At 39.0% G+C, this 18912-nt stretch overlaps 1 protein-coding gene across 1 annotated transcript in view; it reads right to left on the reverse strand.

Moving 5' to 3' along the window:
• Positions 1 to 3193: 3193 nt before the first annotated feature.
• The window catches only part of LOC119653917, an 86114-nt gene continuing 70395 nt past the window's right edge, over positions 3194 to 18912 (reverse strand). Inside the window, exons 2-3 of the mRNA XM_038059073.1 lie at positions 4746 to 6622; positions 3194 to 4634 (exon numbers count right to left, since the gene is read on the reverse strand). Of these exons, the coding sequence (XP_037915001.1) occupies positions 4483 to 4634; positions 4746 to 6609 (2016 nt within the window). The 5' untranslated portion in view covers positions 6610 to 6622 and the 3' untranslated portion in view covers positions 3194 to 4482. The remainder of the gene's footprint in view (positions 4635 to 4745; positions 6623 to 18912) is intronic.

Here is an 18912-nt window from a genome sequence, read left to right on the forward strand (position 1 = left end):
TGAATGATGTCTTGACCTTCCCAAAAAACTAACAATTGCCCAGTCTTTCAATCATTTAATCGCAGATCTGATACCATTATCGGAAACTACTTAAAATTTCTTATAAACGAATATTTTTTCAACTGCAAAGGTAATCATCACTATAACTGTTCAAAAATAGATTTTTCATCTAAATTGATGGTACCAATTAACATCATTGCAACGGTACTTTAAATTTACAAACCTGCAAAATTGCCTCATTATGTTAGCTTTCAAATGACATGTTAAGATGATAATGGCTTAATTATGAAAAATTTAGGAATATTACAAAACACAAGATCATATGTAGAGCAAAAAATAAAAATAAACAAGTCGGAATACCGGAAACTGGCGTTTCGCGGATAAAGGTTTTGTGTTCATCTTAGTAATAACTTGCAGGCACATTTTTCCATTCGTATATGGCTAAAACCCTAGAACCTTTTTTTCAAACTATAAGTAAGACGTATATATTACAGACGTAGATATTAAGCTCACAAACATTGCCTATTGCCTACTTATATATGCACGTATGTAAATTGATCGGATACACATTTCCGATTTACTTTGTGCATAAAAGTACGCATATGTACATATAAAGTACGTATATTGAATACCGCTTGTTCAATGTACAAATATATTTATCTGAATTAGGCATTACCTCAAAGCTAAGGAATTGATATTAATATATAAATGATTAAAAAACTAAAACGAAATGTTTCCCTGCGACCTCCCATCCACGTGATCTCAGTTTGCTGTGGCATTGATGAAGTGATATGTCATGATGACGTCGGACACGTTTCCGAATGTACGAAATTCACACAAAATGTAAAGTTTCACTTTCTATAAGTTTGTTAATAATAGTTGAATTTCCTTCAAGCAAAGTTGTGGCCTATATTATCCCTTATGCTTGCGCCAAATTCTGTACTTCTAACATGAACTTAAGGGGGTTCCGGGTAAATTTCTAAAATATTGTAATATACTATTATTAATTTTATTTGTCCAGATATCTGAATGGGATGTATTCTGATGCCTAGAATTCGTTTAGATACACCACTGTGATTTTTTTTTCGATTTTTTAGTTGGATAGGTTCTGAGAACGGGACCTGTTACACTTTTTATGGATCATATTTTGAACCCTCACTCTCCTACGTTTCACCCGATATAAAATATAGGACCAGTTGCGTAGTACTAATTAAGCCCTTCCATTTGATACTCCATATGGCCACATTGTGTGAAAAAAAAAACCCTGCACCTTCCATTCACATATATTAGGGGGCTACTTGTAGTATGTACGGGGAACAACAGACCACACGTTGCCACAAATTTTCGTGACAGTTGGTCCAGCCGAATAAATTGGGTGTGACAAAAAGACAGACAGACAGATAAAAGGTTATATATTGTCTTCTATTTGCCGCCCTCGTTGCATTTTTACCTCTCAAATAGTAAAAACGTAAAATATGACGAAATTCTTGCTTGGTGAACTCCTCCTTTGATACGCTGTAACTTGATACTGCAACATGCGATCACAACACTGTCAAAGAGACACTTGTCGCGCAGATTGCCGTCTTCAAATCACGTACAGTATGACCCAATGCGATAAGTACAACACAAAATAGATGTCGCCATCTATTGACAAAATACGACATTTCTTTTTCCCCAACCCAATATATAGTAAATATAATCTTCAATTACTTCCGATATCGGAAACTACTGTATGATACGGACGAAGGGTCGAAGATGTATGGAATGACGGCAGGATTTCCGCAGAGATCTGTTCTGGACTCTCTGCTATGGAACTTAATGTATTATCACGTTTTGCAGTTTCCAGTGACTAAACAAGCCGTTGTCACCAGATTCGCAAATGACGTTGGAGTGGTCATAACATCTAATCACCCCGACGAAATACAGATATATTCGAACGAGGCTATACGGCTAGTCTTGACTCAAAGACCACGGGCTGGAGCTTGCCGCACACAAGAAGGAGTTGGTGCCCTTTACAAAGCGGAGTAAACTGCAAACTGTTGAAGTTTGCATCGGGGTGCATGTTGTTAGCTCTCAGCCATCGCAAAAATACCTGGAAGTAACATTCGACTCCAAACTGAGCTTTAAACCCCTCTTAAAACTTACCGGGCAGATAGTGGCGACTATCAGTTCCACACTGGCAAGGATGCTTCCAAATGTAGGCGGCCCGAAACACAATCGACGATTACTCTTATCGTGAGTGGTCAGCTCTGTACTTTTATACGCGACAACAGTGTGGGCGTAAGCGATAAAAATCGGAGAAAATCGTAAATAGCTTCAAGCTACATATTCGTTAAGCGCTCTTCAAACATGTTGCGCCTACCGAACAACGTCTTATGAGGCGACATAGGTGATTGCGGGGATGACCCGGTAGATATTTTAACCGATGAGACAAGTCGCCTGTACGAGAATCAGGATGTGAGCCTAAACATGGTTACAGCATGGGACCAAACAGAGACCGGCGGCTGGACACACAGGCTTATCCCAGACATAAGTGTGTGGACTCTGTGGAACCACAATGAGACGAGTTACGATCTGACTCAGTTCTTAACCGGACACAGAGGATACAGGAATTACCTCTATAGGTTCGGTCTAGATGAATCGCCCGATTATCCTATGTATGGAGGTGCAGCTGAAAATGTAGAACGTCGCCTTCCCAAGATTTGAAAGCTCAAGGAGAAAGAAATCTGATAAGGCACATGTCGCAATGAATACAGCATGGGACGCGGTAGTTGCAATGGTAAAAAGGATCCACCAGCAGCTAAAAGCAGCAGAAGCGCAGCGGAGACATAGAAGGGAAGCTACTGCAATTAACGTCTCGCAAAGCGGTAGCAGCTCATTTAGAGTGAACAGCTAACAACTGAACAGGCTCCCGAAGCAATATTAAAACGGTGGTCCCGCGGGGAGAGTGTGGAGAAATATGTGAGGTTTTAGTCGGTAAGAGTCCGGCATGCGCGTCCTGGGTTCCAGATGCGTATTTATGATGGATTTCCCAAGCCAAAAAAACAGGCAGGTAGACAGACAGACAGACATCGACTCGATTCTAATAAGGCTTTGTTTCACACAAAACTTTAAAAGTGGATACATGAGCATAATAGCCTTCTACAACCAGCTCACTTTAGCAACAAATTATCTCAAGAATGAAACAATCTACTTGTGGTTTTCGAAACGGCTTTTTATTTATTTTCAAACAAAGCAACGTTGCAATTCTTTCTACATATGTTTCAAAGATAAAACAAGTACATATAAATATTGCAACAATATAATTTTCACAATTTTTTATAAAAAAATAATGTAATAAAAGTCAAAGATAAACACAATATCAACAAAATATAAATCCTATAATGCTGATATCACAGATTTAACCTAAATTCTTCTTACAATCTAAATCTATGTCTGGTGTTTATATTACATAGTATCTACCTATGTGATGCAATTAAAAGATACGACTAAGGTGTCTCAAATTTTCCAGCATTTGAGCACCCGAAAAAAAGAAGATATAGTATTACTTAGACCAGAATGAATATATGAACTGGGCGATGCTACTTTCTATACATGTTCATATTACACATCATACCAGTGATTTGATTAAGGAAACAAATAAAAATATTGTAAATTCTGATTATGACCCTTCGAAATGGTACACGAACACATTCAATCGACCCGAGAGCCGTGAAGAACATAACTGTTGCCGCTTGTCTCCGAAATTCCATCTACACACATGCATTCATCTAAATTAGAACTTACTTAGTGTAGTAACGAAGTTGTATAATATATTCACAAGTTATCTTTTTGCATTTTAATCAAACTAACGGTAGCCTACAATTAAATATTTTGGCACTTTACATTTATTACGTTCAAATGTCTTAAGCCTAATCGTAAACTATTACCCTAGTGTATGATTTATTGTTTTGTATTTAGCACCAATCCTCTGTACGATAGTTTTTCTCTAAAAGTGTAAAAGTACATTTTAAAAGCTTTGCCACCCTCGAAACCTGGGAAATTTTCCTGGGATTATTAGCCAAGACAACTACCCATTCCTAGCATAGACACACACATTTTCGCAACCTACCTCAACAGTAGCTCACAAAATTGTCTAAACTTCCTGCTATACATAAGAAATAAATCTCAGGCGTGTTACCGAGCCGACAGAGAGGCATAGCATTATAGTATAAATTCTGTATGTTATTAAATAATAAAAATGTAACTTAACTAAATTGTTTCAAAAATATTATAAATTTTCGTTAAAAAATTTTCCAAAAGTTTTGTAAACGTTTCTTTCTTAATTGAAGGAACTTTCCATTTGATTTATTAAATTCATTGGCTACTACGCGAGAAATATGATGAAATGCATCCTATCGGGATTTAATTATAGTTACTTGACCTAGCAATTTTCCTAAATTCTCCTTATGATAAGTTTGTGAAGCCGAGCCGAAGTTTTGTTTACACAGATGATCCTGCCTTACGGGCGGCACGCTCCTTCTCCCAACGACTTACCCAGTTCAATGGATAACATAAGAACGCCGAAACCGTTATTAAGATTCCCGCCAGATAAAACGCGTAATCGTAGTCCCCCGTAAGATCGTAAAATACACCTAAAAAGATAAAACACAAGTTAATAACTACGAAAATGGGGATATTGAAATTAGTCACATTGGGGCTTGTGTCATGTCCTGTAAGAAACAACATTAAAATGCAATACCAACCTGCAATTGGTGCCCCAATCGCTGCTGCGAGACCTTGGAACAACATCAAGAAACCGAAAGCATTTGTCAATTTCTCCAAACCCATCAATTCCACGGCGATAATTGACCTCAGCCCGGAGAAGCAGGCAATGCATATTCCAAAGACAACTGCATATAAGTACTGTGTCGTGCTGTTGATGATGTAGCCACTGAAAATTGTTGCTATTCCTCCCGCCGTTATAGCGACATTGTTCAAGTGCAGAGCATTTATCCCTTTGAAAGAAGTCAATAGACCACAAACGATCCTAGCAACCGTGTTCACGATTCCAATAGCCGATACCACAAACAAAGCAGTGCCCTTATCCATTCCGGCTGCCTCAGCACGCGGAGTAATGAAAATAAAGGGGATGAAGAAGCCCATCATTGTCAAGAAACCACTGGTTGAGAGAAGCATGAAGGAAGGTGACTTCAACAGGCTCACGTCCAACATAGTTGATAGTGTCCGACGTACAGCCTCAGGACAGAGTTTGCAAGTATGGTCCCTTTCTTCCTTGATATCCTGTTTGGTTGCCAAACGTGTAACTGACATATGATAACCCAATGATGTTTGTGAAGTATATTGTGGAATTCGAACTAATGAGCCTGTGAAGAAAATATCATCACGATACATTGGACGATCAGGGTTTTCAGTTTCAGTTTTAACACTAGAACGACGAAGTTCGTTTGGCCGACGACCCGAGATTGTATGACGCCTAGCAGTAACTACGACTGGTTTAACTTCCGATTCTTCTAACAAGTTCTGGCTTTCAGCTTCTTCCTCGTTTTCTCCTACAGTTGTGAGTTCCTTGTGTAGATTGAAAGTTGGTTGAGCCAATTCGCCACTTGGGGTGGTTGGTTGCGATTTACGTTGGCCTTTATGGTGATCTTTTCCACCCGGCGTGATATGACCACCCGATGCAGCTGATAAACGGCGCTCCAAATTGGCTGCACTACCCTTAAAAACTTCGGCCGCAGTTGGATAGTGGAGATTCGGTGGGGCTCCCATATATGTATTGTGAGCACTGTTTGGCACTGAGTATGCAAACCTTCCTTCGGGCAGTGGTTTTGTTTGACTGCTGGGCAACCTTTTCTCAATAAGTGCATTATTGCTTTCATTCTCGACCTCATTAATTGGCACACGAATTGGCTTAATTGGACGAAACGCAGCTCCGCAGACAATGCAAAACAGTACAATTCCTCCTTGGATCACCAACGAATACCTCCATCCCACTTGCTCAATTAAATAGTTGCTGAGTGGCGCAAAAATGAAAGTACCCACTCCTGACCCACTTAGAGCGATACCAGTCGCTAAAGCGCGCCATTTTTCGAAATAATATCCAATCGTGATAACAGCTGGAATATATACGAGGCAAAATCCTATGCCACCAATCAACCCATACGTTATGAAAAGGAACTCCACACTCGTCGCGTAGTACGACAAAGCAAATGCCACACCTCCAATTATACTTCCTACAATTGTAACCGGCCTGAATCCGTAACGATTCGCTAAAGCGCTGGCAAATGGACCGGCAATCAGATAAAAGCCGCTGAGCAGTGAACTGACCAAAGCAATATATCCTTTTGATACTCCGAAATCTTCCGCCATGGCAGGTTGGAACAAACCTGAACTGAATACGATACCGTCAAGAATTGTGCAGCAGAAAAACGATGCAACCATCACAACCCATCCCCATCCACCGTCTGGGGGCACTATAATGGCCGCAGTATCTGCTAACTCTTCAGCTGGATCTTCTTTGCTTTTTTCCGTTTCAAACTTTGTGACTTCTTGTTTCCCATTTTGATGGGGTGGTGTGTTGAGAGTATCCGATGTTGTTTGCGGAGGCATTGTTTTCTTTTATCTAAAAATCGAAAAAATAGTCGTATTTAGAGCTATGATTAGATGAAAGTAAAAACTAAATAATAAATATAATGCCCAAAGAAAACTGACCAATGATTATTATTCTAAATTATCCCAAATGTTATTAAAGAAACTTTGTTTTGAAAGGACTTGTTACAATTCCCTTCTCGATTTTTTTAAAGTAAATTCAAAACTTATCCCATTTCTCTTACTGTTTGCTAACCTATCCGCTTCCGAAAAAGCCGGTAGTCGTGTGGATATATTCTTAAGAATATGGAAACACATAAAGTAGCTTAGAGTTATTGTATCGATTTTAGTTCAGTTGAGACTTAGTAAATGACAAAGTATTGTAATTGAAAGTTTTCTGATCAAAATCTAGACAGCAGGATCCGGCTGTTCCACGTAAATGTTTGCTCTGCGCTTCTTGAACAGTTTGATAGGAGCTTAATCAAAATGTCAGCGACTGACAATAATGAAATGCGGATGTAACGGACGTGCTATGCCCCTCATAGAGATTAATGGCAATCGTATATATTTATATAAGAATATCGTGGTTTGGCAGCTGCTTGCAAACAGCAACTGACTGGGTTCTGAGCCAGATAGATAACTTTAGTGGACGAACACAAAGCAACTAAGTTCAACCCGAAACTTGTTTAGGTAAGTTAATTTACAAACATTTATCTACCAGGAAAGAAAATAGCCTAAATGATCGTCCCAGTTAGCACAAGGGCGCTAAATATGGAATATAAATCTGCGCTACAACTGATCTTCTACAACCTAGAGAGTTCGCCTAAATAACCTCTTCATCGGTACTAAATTTCTTTCCAGCAAGCATTCTCTTGAGGTCTGAGAACATGAAAAAATCGCTGGGTACCAGATCGAGAGAAAACGGTGGATTAGGGACCAATTAGAAGCCCAATTCATACAATTTTACCATCGTTTTCATTGATTTGTGGCCCGGTGCTGTTTTTCACGATTACATCCTTCAAAAGGTTCAATAACGCGATGTAATAGTCGCGTTTGATGATTCTTTCCTTCTCGAGTTAGTTGAAGAATATTATACCATGCGCATCCCAAAATACTGGTGCCATAGCCTTGCCATCCGACTGTTGAGTCTTTGCATGCTTTGGAGTCAGCCCACCACGTGGAGACGAAGGAGTTTCCCCATAACGCAAAACATTACACCATGATGGTACCGTGCAGATGATTGCATTCTAAATCGCCATTTTTTCCACACGGGCGTGCCACACGACATTGGTGATAGCGCTAAAAGCGATACACTTTTAGGGCAGTCCAAACTGAAACCACGTAGAGTAATATGGACCTTAAAAAATCGCTATAAGCAGACCACAAATGATTCACGCGCTTCCTATATTTAGAATCATCCTTATCAGGACCATGTGGCTATTAGATGTCTTAACGGAAGCGTGTTTCAGGTTCTGTGTTAAGTTTAGCCTGGCCGTTGTCATCACCTCTACTTACACCTTACACCTCTACTACACACTCTCATGATTGGCTTCTTGGAACTGTCACACAGTTTGATTCAAACTATGCAGGAATACACCATTCTGCATTCTGCTCCATGTTGCAGGGAGTTCACGACGGATTCTTCCGTTAGCCTACCACCGGTCACCATCACCAGGAACCTTTATCTTTTAAGTACATAAGTAGGATCGTCCAACCCTAAATGATATGTCCGGCTTAGACTTCATAGCTAGTTAAAGGATCGTATATGCTATACTGTGGAGTTTTGACACTTTTCGAATAGTAATCCTGTTGGAGATTTCCGCCAATTCTTGCCATCCCTTAGTCATTGCACCCGTCCTACCGTCAATGATATATCTCATCTGAATCTCGCTCCTATTATGTACTACTCTCCGAGCTGCTCCTCTGGCCCAGGAATACATCAGATAATTGATTATTTCACCAGTAATTGCGTATTTTTCTGGAGAAAGTGTATATTCTCATCACTGATAAGTTGCATATTTTTCACTTTTTTTACTTCCGAGTTACCACAATAAACCATTTAGATTCCGGCGTTCGTACCTTAAAATGGTACATTAATGGAAAGATCTGCAGAGAACCCTCACAACATCTATTCTATTGCAGAACGATTTAAAGCAGACGGCACAAGAGCCTCAGGGAAGTCATGACTGACTTAGATACAATATATGTAACAATGACAATATTATATAAACACCATCTAATCTCTCGAAATGATTTTCCAAGCCAATGCTATTGTGAGGGGTCGCAACATCAATAATATACGCGAAGCCATCTGTTCGACAAATGGAGATCAGCAAACAGTGGCGATAAGTAATTCACAGGTTTCCCGCGCAATGCTTTCAGCTTCCAATCATCGATCCTCCTTCCTGGTCCGACTTTAGCCCACTTAGAGAATTGAAAGATCCGTCCTTCAAGTTGAGTGGAGTCTGCTCGCAACCAGCCTCGCAATTAGCCACGTGCAAAGGACTCGCCTGCTTCTTACACAGCGAGTTGACTTGGCCTTGGTGTAATGACAAGTTCATACGTTCCACGACAGAATTGGGTAATGCTAGAATATTACTTTGTTCTTCACCGAAAGATGAATGATTGCACCAACTTCATATGTCGCAGGAACTCGGATAGCAGAGCATCCTTCAAATCACCAACTCAAGCATTTGTTTCTTGCTGAATACCTATGTACTTATAGTCTACCTCGGTATATCATAGCTTGGATCTGAAGGTCAACAATGCTATGTCCGGCGTGATGACTTTTGTGGATTCAATTTCAGTACCATACAAAACCAAAGGGGACTTTTTGAAAACTGCTTCTTCGTACATAGATATTCTCTGAGGTGTTATTACCCACAAATGAAAGCACTGAGAAGGTGTTATATCTCCCTTCCATGACTGTCGCTAAAAACTTTACTAGTTTCGGATCTATGCGATACGATTTATCTTTCGTCTGAACTATATTTTTTTTAGGAAGAATCCCCGCGTGTGAAAAAGGGTGGAAATTCTTTCGGCCGACTAACATTGAGGTTCTTATACTAGAAACTATGCACCCGACCCAGATCACTGATCCTTCGAACTATCTACGGCTCGTCGAACCTTCTCTCCGGTAACATGCTTAAAAGTTATACCCGAGATAGCGGCATGGCACTTTATTTTACAGAAGTGATGCTTAAGGTTATCGGTATTTCCACGACTATTAAGCAGAAATACGATGACCTATTGATTATTGCCACTGTACTTATATGACCTAGGATTGCAAATTAGTTTACAATAGCCTGTTTCAAAAACCGTCTTAAAGAGCAAGTTTTCCATAGACCCTCGGGGAAAAACAGAAAAACAGAGACGTTCAGACAAAGACATTGTGACAAAGCCAATAACTTCATTACAAAATTATTTCTTTTAACGTTTTGATTTTAGTAACAATATACAATAGACAATATTTGGCATAAAATCGATGAATTAGAACTGAGCTAATAAAATTAGATACTCCATAATTTTCTTAAAGTTTTTATTTAGAGTTTATATAGGTACTAAAATACCGTATGTTCCCGCTTCTCTATTAGATTTAGTTGTCATGTGACCTTGTTGGACTGCTACAACTGTGTAAATATTGTTTCTGTTGTATCTATTGACCAAGATAATTAAATATTCATCACAAACGATAAATTACTTCCATATCTAATTTGTTAAGAATACTCACTTTGAGAAACTAACTCAGATCCATATATGGAAAAGGAAATGTTGGAGAGATTCATTAAGCCTTCTTTTCCAGCTACTAAATGATCCTAGTGGATAGTCAAATATAAAAGTACTGGATGCGAACAGATATATTTAATGAAGTGGTGGTGTAATTGATGACAGCCCCTAAGTCCTAGATAGGCCTATCACCCATACTAGGAGAAATCAAGGATGCGCAACAATTCCTTATAAACTGCAGAGCGGTAATCTTGCATCAGGAACAATTATCAAGTTTCAACTGGCCATGTCTTGACAAAAAGGCCTCTCTTGAAACCGACGTACTTTATTCGACAAAAATAAAGCTACGGCAACCAATTATGAAAATGAAAGCATATACAAAAATCAAACTTCGGTCATGACGACCCCACCCAGAAAGAGGCAGGCCTAAGCTCATTAATGGAGAATCAGATTCTCCGCTATTCCACGGAAACCAAATCTTTAACGAGTTAACAGAAGCAGGCTCAGTCTACAGTACTAATAATACAAAGCTTCAATTGACGCTGCCTATTGAGCCCGAAACCTTATTTACACGCTCTCAAGCCTAAATCGGCTCCGACAAAACAATTTCAGGCCACCCCGGATTGTACTAAAGGTAGTGAAATATATGCAGCAATGGTTAAACCGAAACCGCGATCCTAACGCGTGAATCCAAACAGCATAAAAAAGGACAGCTAGCAATGTCATTTACAGTCATGCTTACATGCGATACCCTGCCACTGTTATCAGATGGGGTATTTTACATGCAAAAGTAAAGAAAAATAAACATTTATCTCGAAAGGAGTTGACAGACGTAAGATGTATTAAACATTCTCTCTCACTGTCTATTACACTTATTAATAGACACCTTGCTGTGACTTCCAAGTGACGAACGAGTCTTTGCGAAAATATTCGCGGACTACCTGGATGTAGTAATTTTCGGCAAGTTCTACATATGATCCACAAGTATTGCCTGCAAAACGAACTTTCATTGAGTGCTGGAAAGATCGGACTACATCCGCGGTAAATAGATCGACTATATTCTATATATATTCACTTTGTGGGCACAAAAACAGTGAAGTATTATGGATTGCATTTCAACTCTGGGGAAATACTATATTTGGGAACAATATGCGAAGTTCTCCAGATTGCTTTGATGTTATATGGCTGTTCAAACCCCCCTTAAAAGTTAAACTTTGCTAAGAGCAGCAGGATGTTGCCACTGATGCAGGTTCGATTGATTTACTTGAAACTGAAATGGAAAACAGCTGACGGCATACTGGCTTACTGTCATTGGTACGAACAATTGTAGGGCCACGCATCCATTTGGAATCCCTATACGCCCCTGATGTCTATGGATCATGATTTCCAGATCGATCCTTAAATCAATCCAATCTGTCCTTATTGCCAAAAGATCACGGTTCCTTTACGTGCATATCAATCTTCACCAACGGGTTAGCACTTGAAAAAGGGCCAGGTGTAGGTAGGGTAGGTATCAGTGGCCGCTCCGTTTTGGTGCGCCGTTTTGATGCCACAAACTCCTAAGACCGTGACTGTTGTTATGGGAGCAGGGAGGCAGAGTCCAGCCGGCTCGGATCTTCAGAGCCAGCCCGTAGCATTCACGAAGAAAAGCAGCTCTCAAACCCTCAGCTAGAAATCTCTCTGAGGTTCCCAAAGAATGGTTTACCCAGTGTCCACATCCTGACTCTAGCCAGAGCTGGGCAATCGCAGAGAAAGTGCATGAGGGTTTCCCTTCCTTCTCCGCAGCTTCGGCAATGCGAGTTGTAGGGTATGCCGAGCCTAGCGGCATGGTCCCCTATGGGCCAGTGCCCCGTGCAGACCGCCGTAATATTGAATGCATTTGCACGCATCTGGGACAGGAGCTCTAGTGATCGGGCTATGTTATAAGCGGACCAACTCCTCCTTGACTTGGCACAGCTTGTAAGCCTTCGACATCTCAGGCCCGCGGCTGCTAAGCAGTGCGGGTAGACTCGGCCCCCGACAGCCGCCAGCGGAACACCGACTGTGTTTGTCGAGGGACTGCCAAGAGCAGACCCTTGAATGGCCAATCCGTCAACCCGCTCATTCCCTCTATGTTCCTATGCCCGGGAACCCAGAGGAGAGTGACCTTGAGCATGCCGCCCAGACGGTTGGGCGCGTCTCTGCACTGCCCCACCAGCCGGGAAGATGTCGTCGTTGAGTACAAGGCCTTGAGGGCCGCTTGGCTGTCGGTCAGAATGGCTATGTTACGCTTGGGGCTCGAATCACTCTCCAGCCATCAACAGACTTCCAAAATTGCCAGTACTTCCGCCTGGAATACACTGGCGAAACCTGGGAGACCATACGACTTGGATACACCGTGTGTATTCGAGAAAACCCCTGCGCCGACTCCATAGGCCATGTTTGATCCGTCCGTAAAGAATACTGTGTCATAGTCAACATGCCGCTGATCCTCCACTTTGCCTTGGTTGGAAGGTCCACAGCAAAGTTTCTCGTGAAGTTCAGCTTGCGTGTGATATAGTCCGTGGGGGATGCCACATAGTCCGTGGGTCAGACCGAGAAGTGTTTGCAGGAAATCCAATTCGTAAACTTGTCCAGCGCCACGAAAGCATGACAACCTTGCTACAGGTGGAAAATACGATCTTTTAATTCAACAAAAGAATATATACGACAAAACTGGTGGAGTGGGATCATTCCAATCTCCGTCAAAGAGGTGGTTCGAGAGATTTATAATGGTGGAACGAGAGCCGGCTTTTGGCGCTGTTAAGTTTACTCTACTCTACTCTGCAGGTTAAGGAAAAGTTCTTAAAAGAAAGCTAGACTATTTTCACCTAAACGTTTCATTCTTATCTCGGAATTATTTAGAATTATCATGACTACAGCGGAGTTTTATCCCTGAGAAGCTCAATTGATCCTTCAAACAAAACTGGTTTAAAGAGCAGAAGTTTATACTCCCGCATTCACAAAGTGCAAAAAATTGATTTCTCCCCTAGAAACTAATTCCATTTCGAAAATAGTACATGATATCTAACTATTTCTCTGCTTGCAACCCTGCTATTAATGAAAGAGAAAGAGACTCTGTTAACCAAAACAATCTTGCCTGAGACATACTAAAACCAAGTCTTCAAAGAAACATTATCAAATGTGACTAGTTGCAAATGATATATGTAAAAACCTACTTTTCGCGTGCTAACTCAAACGGCTTTAAGATAAATGGTATTATATATGTATTTTGCAAAAAATGTCCTTGGCGGTGGCTTTCACCTATCTTTTCAAAATAAATGCTCTAGAAATATTTGGTTGCTAAATGAAAAACTTGCTATAAATAATCACAAAGACATATTTTGATTTTATTCAAAGAAAGCGCTTTATCTAGAGGACTGAGAGCAAATAACATCATGTGAAGAGAAAGTACGGCCACAAAATTCTACCCCGAAACAAAGAATAATGGATGAAAAGGCCACTCAAATTTTTCCGTTACGTTTACTATCCATTCCGAGTAGGACTACTCCGTAGAAATTGCCGATACTATAACCAATTCTAAAATATGAAATCCACATTTTGAAAGTGAAATGGTTCAGTTTTACTTTCACCACCTGTAGCATGATTGGCATCGAGCCCAATTATTCTGCATGGTCATACGGTCTGATTTCTTGTCTGACTTTTTAAAAGTTTCAAGTAGGAGGCGGTAAAGAGAAATTCTTCCTGTAGATCTCAAAGAAGTGGATCAACTTTATCTGTTGCTGCTTCAATGACGCAATAACTGAATATATTAGCACAGACTATTAGACGATAACAAAGAAAAGGATAAAATGAAAATATTTAATAGCTTAAATTAGGGAGCCTAACAATTGAAACCAATCTTCTACTATTTTGCTCAAAAGCTTCATAAAGATAATAACAAGCCATATACTTGCTAACTACATAACGCTTTCTAAGGGCCAATCGGCACTACATTGATAGCGAATTGCTAGTATAAGCTAGACATTCAAACCAAAAAAACCATTCATTTGGGCGTTAGCAGCGTGTAACGCTGATTTGAAAACAGTCCAAAAAGGGAGGAAGCTACTCGAAACAAACTATTGTTTGAAAATCACGCTTTATCTGTGAACTAAGTTTAGTTTCCTGACATTGCCAACTCGAAAGCCTCGAAAAAAATATAAAGAAATCTGAAACCAGAAAGTCGACACTTCAAACATAAAAAGTTTGGGGACACCGAGGCCTCAAAATAACCCCCATACCGATATATAGATCACAGTATAGAGATCATCCTGGAGAATTTGATGGAAACCCTTCTATTGGTAACTAAGTCATAGAAGGTCAAAATCTGGAAAAACACGGAAGCTGCACCTATACGGTGTCCAGGCCGCAAAATACCTTTACCTTTTTGCTAAAAGTCTTTTTGCGATTCTTAATTTGACCATTAAATTAGAAACAGCAGGTGCTCCCCATTATGCTATGTTACCTGTGTATGACCCTTTCTTCCGCAGTAGAACCGTATTATGCTTACCTGAAAAGAAAAGAAATATCGATTAAATTTCTTGGAAAATTATGTTGAGACTCCAAACAAAAGTTTTAACATCCTTTCTTTCAAAATATTTAACTTTAACGTATTTTAACAATGGACGTCATAATAAAAAAAAATAAAAGCTTGGTAGACCAGTTATCGAATCGAAAAAAACTATGGATTACCTCAGAAATTAATGCTACTTATACGCCGTTACCCAGTAAATTAGGTCTTAATCTCTATTAATATATTATTGCTCCTATACAAAAGTATAAATTACATACTCCATTGACTTTAATCCAAGTTAAATTAATCAGTATGAACTTTCCTCGAAATTTATTTTCTGAATATACGGGGTGAAGTTGCGACACCAAAATCCAGGCAAAGTAACACTATTCCAAAACTTAGTTCATAAAAGTGTTTACAACAAATATGTCTATCCAAATTTAAGCCAAATGAATTGTGTAAGTGAGCACATATAGACAAATTAATTTCATAACTAACTTCCGATGTAATAAAGATTCTAAATGAGTGTAAAAATGGGACCTATAAAGAATGTATTTCGCGCAAAACGTTGGGAAAATAATAAAAGTTGATCACTTTTTTGATGGTAAAACCAGATTTCTTTGTTCATGCTATTTTCTGCTAATCCCTTACAAATTCCCCTCCCCTGACAACTTATCTGAACTTTTGTTTTTAGGTTTTGCCAGATACCGATTTCTTCAAGGCCTCTCACAGATGATCCATTAAAATCAAGCTTGACAGTAGAGTCGGCTATTTATGAGTGCAAATCCTACATAGCACTAACCACTCTTTTACCATCTTAGGAGACATTGTGGTGTTGGAATGTCCAATATTCGGGTATTAACTTCTAGGATGCGGAAGCAAACCGCAATAGTCAGTCTGTCATTGTGCGATTCACCAATCCGATATCATCTCCATAAAAGCATTAAAATGGGAGAAGTATCAAACAGTTAAAATAAAACAAGTCCAAAACCCGACGCTCGGCGTTTCAGGTATAAAAGGCTTTGTTTATTTCTTGTGTGAGTATAACTATCTCTATTTGTACGTAGCCCGTAAAAGAGATACATTTAGTATGTCAGACTACTCACTTTATTGTGATATTGATATTTAGTACTTTGCATTGCAGTAAATTTACACGGTAAAGTTTTCGTTAGTAATCGCATAATTTTGATCAAATTAGGGGGACCACATACTTCATAACATAATCTATTTTATTGCAAATTTGTTTAACTCTAGGATAAACTTAAGGGGGCTTTTTAGTCGATCTCCCCAAAAATATAGTAAACTACTATTATTAAGTTAATTTGAACAGATATCGATGTGGAGAGTATTTTGAGGCCTGAACACCATACAGAGGCAACTTCGTGATTTTTTTGAGATTTATCGGTTGTCTAGTTTCTGAGAATGAGTCCGCTAAAGAAGTCATCACTTTCGACCTCCCGCACTCCCCGCCTTTCCAACAAATGTCAAAACTAAGGCTGGCTTCAAAAAGTACTAATCAAGACATTTACTGACTATATTCAGTGAAAAACGTTACGAAGGCAGCTATTGACTCGCTTGTGAAACTATTAGTGTTGGGATAAAAATTTGTAATATGTATTGCTTTGTAACATGTATCATTTTTCTCTAAAAGGGATGTGATTTCACACCACCTATCAAGTGGTTATTTTGTGCATCTCTAGACTACATCCCGCCTACTATACCGCGACAACAGGCACAATGTGCGTACTATGTAGTTCGTCTGAGTTTGTATTTGGACGCGTTCTATCGATACCCAATGAAAATTTGGCTTAACCCCCTTAAGGCATCCGACAATAATCCTTCACAGCAAAAATTGCAGTCAACCTTGGGGACTCTAATGAACCAAGTGCCCAAGTGCATTTTACTCCACTATAACAAAATAAATAAATTTTCTGCAATAAGCAGTTAATCACTAATCACTTCTCGTTTCAACTTCTGGACAAGAAGATGGAGAATTTAGTCCACCGGCAAATGTCCAATTGGATTATTCCACCAATTCGACCAAAAAACTAAAAGCAATTTTGTATTAAACAATAAATGTTATATAGAAACAAAAAGAAAATTTAGAAAAAATATAAAGCATAATATCTTTTTAACTTCAAACTCTATAAATTAAAATGTAGTGACATATGAAGCGAGCAATAAACTGACCATAGCTTATTTAGACACATTCTTGAATGGTGACAGTTATGACGCTTTCTCTGGGACCAAGGCACCTCCGCAACTGCCCATTACCTAACATAGTCGACCATTACATCATTCAAATATCTGCATATTCACTTTGCAAAATAAATTTCCGCTGATTCACTTACTAAACGTTTTCCTTCCTTCAAAACAAAAATCTCGAATTAAAATGTGAGATACAACTAGTTTCATAGATTTTTTTGGCAGCTTGTACAGATTTGGTAAATGTTTTTAATAAAAAAAGTAGAATTTGACCTCTCGTTTTGGCAGCTCTAGTTCAAGTTTAACGACTTTTAGTTTTGGTTTTGTTTTCTTTTCTTCTACTTTCTGGTTTTATGGTGCAATTTGGGGTTTGGTTAATGACTGGGCGTTGTATGCTGAGTAGATGCAGCATTAATATATTTACATACTCGCCTTATTTACCACACATATATATGTACAAACAAATGCAAATAGAAGTTAGAGTTAAGCTTTGGCATTGGAAACCTGCCCGTTCTTGCTTCTTTCCAATTTACTTTCGGGGATCGTGATACTCTTAAACCATTTTTAAGAAACGGAAACAACCAAAATATTATTTTGTAGTGAGATAAAAGCACTGCTCACAGATAAATGAAAGCAAACACTTTTGTCAAATAAGTGGAAAGTTGCCATCCAGTGTAGACCGAGAGGTGGTGACTGAGGACCCCATTTTATGCGTCATGCCTTTTTGAGGGTTGATTATTTACACAAATGGCGCGTTTTCCAGTCTTTAGTGAAAAATCGTGGTATTTTTTTCTGACAGAAAATTACCTTTCATATATACAGTCATCCAATTAAAAAACTGGATAGTTATTGCAGTACAATTTGAGGTCAAATATCTCGAAAACCATATAATGTTTGTAAATGAGTTATGAAAGAAGAAACCTTATTTTCTACCGTAATTATTATTTTTTTAATTCTACCTTTCACAGAAACATTAGAGAAAAACAAAAAGTCAGCGTTTATCGCAGCCGAAAAACTTGGACACTGAAAGTTATGACAACTTGAAGTGTATATCGTATATATTGCTGCTCAAAAGGAGATACCGTTATATTTCTTGTTGTTTTTAGAACTTCTGGGCTCCCAGACGTATAGAGCAACGATTAATTTGTTGCTAGTATCGCGCGTTAAAGGGCCGAAAATGAATAATGAGCAGCTGTTCTGCGACTCCAATGAGCTCATCATTAAATATTATAAAAGTATTAAGAAAATATCTAAAGAGCAAAAAAACCAGCATTTACTGTTCATCACGCAATAAAATTTTTTTAAGAAAGTGGATCCGTTTCTCACAAAACAGGTGGTGGTCAAACCGTGAAAATCTAATCAGAGCAAACAAAACGACAGATTTTGCGAAACATAAAAGACAACTCCAAGACAATCGCAATATCTACTCCAAGAATTTTGGCACAAAGATATAGTAACAGGTTTTTCTAACACCGTTCACAATTTTCTTCTCATAATAATCCCTCTATGGGCCTATATCCCAAAGAAGAATCTATCGTTTTCCCAATACATATTGAAAAATTGAGTTGAATATGCTCAGGACCTTGTTAATAAGACAGAAGGGCTTTGAAAAACCGTTATTTTTTATGACTAACGAGTCTAAACTCAACATTTTTGGTTCCAATGGCCTGCAATTGGTTTGGAAAAAGGTGGTCACTGCTTTAGAAGTTCTTAATAACAGTTAAGCACGGTGGTGGCAGCATTTTCATGTGGGCGCATCTTCATGTGCTATGGCGTCAAAAGGACCAGAATTACTGCATATTAATCTAAGAAAACGTCACTAAAATAGATTGCAGTTGCTGCATTGGGCTTGTCATCTGATA

This window comes from Hermetia illucens, chromosome 4 (assembly GCF_905115235.1).
Source record: "Hermetia illucens chromosome 4, iHerIll2.2.curated.20191125, whole genome shotgun sequence".
Lineage (NCBI taxonomy): Eukaryota > Metazoa > Arthropoda > Insecta > Diptera > Stratiomyidae > Hermetia > Hermetia illucens.